The sequence below is a fragment of the Parus major genome, chromosome 25LG2, assembly GCF_001522545.3.
Source record: "Parus major isolate Abel chromosome 25LG2, Parus_major1.1, whole genome shotgun sequence".
Lineage (NCBI taxonomy): Eukaryota > Metazoa > Chordata > Aves > Passeriformes > Paridae > Parus > Parus major.
The window spans coordinates 808,492-809,223 of NC_031794.1; the positions used below are offsets into that span (position 1 = coordinate 808,492).

At 63.3% G+C, this 732-nt stretch overlaps 1 protein-coding gene across 1 annotated transcript in view; it reads right to left on the minus strand.

Moving 5' to 3' along the window:
* INTS3 (integrator complex subunit 3) overlaps positions 1-675 on the minus strand; it is a gene marked incomplete at its 5' end in the record, with an annotated part of 18,860 nt that extends 18,185 nt beyond the window's left edge. The window contains one exon of the mRNA XM_033519791.1: positions 4-675. Coding sequence (XP_033375682.1) covers positions 4-675 — 672 coding nt within the window. The remainder of the gene's footprint in view (positions 1-3) is intronic.
* Between the last annotated feature and the right edge of the window lie 57 nt (positions 676-732).

The following is a 732-nucleotide window of genomic DNA, read 5'->3' on the forward strand; positions in this document are numbered from 1 at the left end:
AAATCCATCCTGGGAACCCCCAAATCCACTCCCTGCAACCCCAAATCTGATCTGGGAACCCCAAATCTGATCTGGGAAACCCCAAATCCATCCTGGGATCCCTAAATCCATCCTGGGAACCCCAAATCCACTCCCTACAACCCCAAATCCACTCCCTGCAACCCCAAACCCTCCCTGACAATCCCAAATCCACCCCAAACCCTCGCAGCCCCCCGCAGGGCAGAGCCCCAGGGAGGGAATCCTGCGCTTGGGAATCCTGTGGATCCCACAGGCTCGGGATGAGATTCCCAGACGGAGCAGGAGCCGCCCAAACACCGGAAACCTCTCGGGCAATCGACGCTCCCAGAGGAAAAACCTCCCCCACGGCTCGGGAAGGAAACGTTCCCGGGATGCTGGGCCCGAGCCAGGCCAGCTCCTCAGCCCTGGGGGGATCTGGGGGGATCTGGGGGGGATCTGGGAATTGCGGGTTTGGGAAGGCTCCCCCCTCTCCCGGCCGTACCTCTGCTCCGTCAGGATCTCCAGAACGTTCTCTGCCAGCCAGATGTTCTTGGCAGTCACGTCCCCACCTGGAAAAGCAGCGGGATCTGGGATCCAGCCGCGGGATCCCGGGGGATCTGCTGGGTGTGGGAGCCCCGGCCCCGGGAGCAACGGGAACCGCGGCGCCTCGGGAGGATCCTCCCGGAGAGATTCCCTGCCTGGACGGGCTCCTGGGGACAGATCCCGTGGGATCCA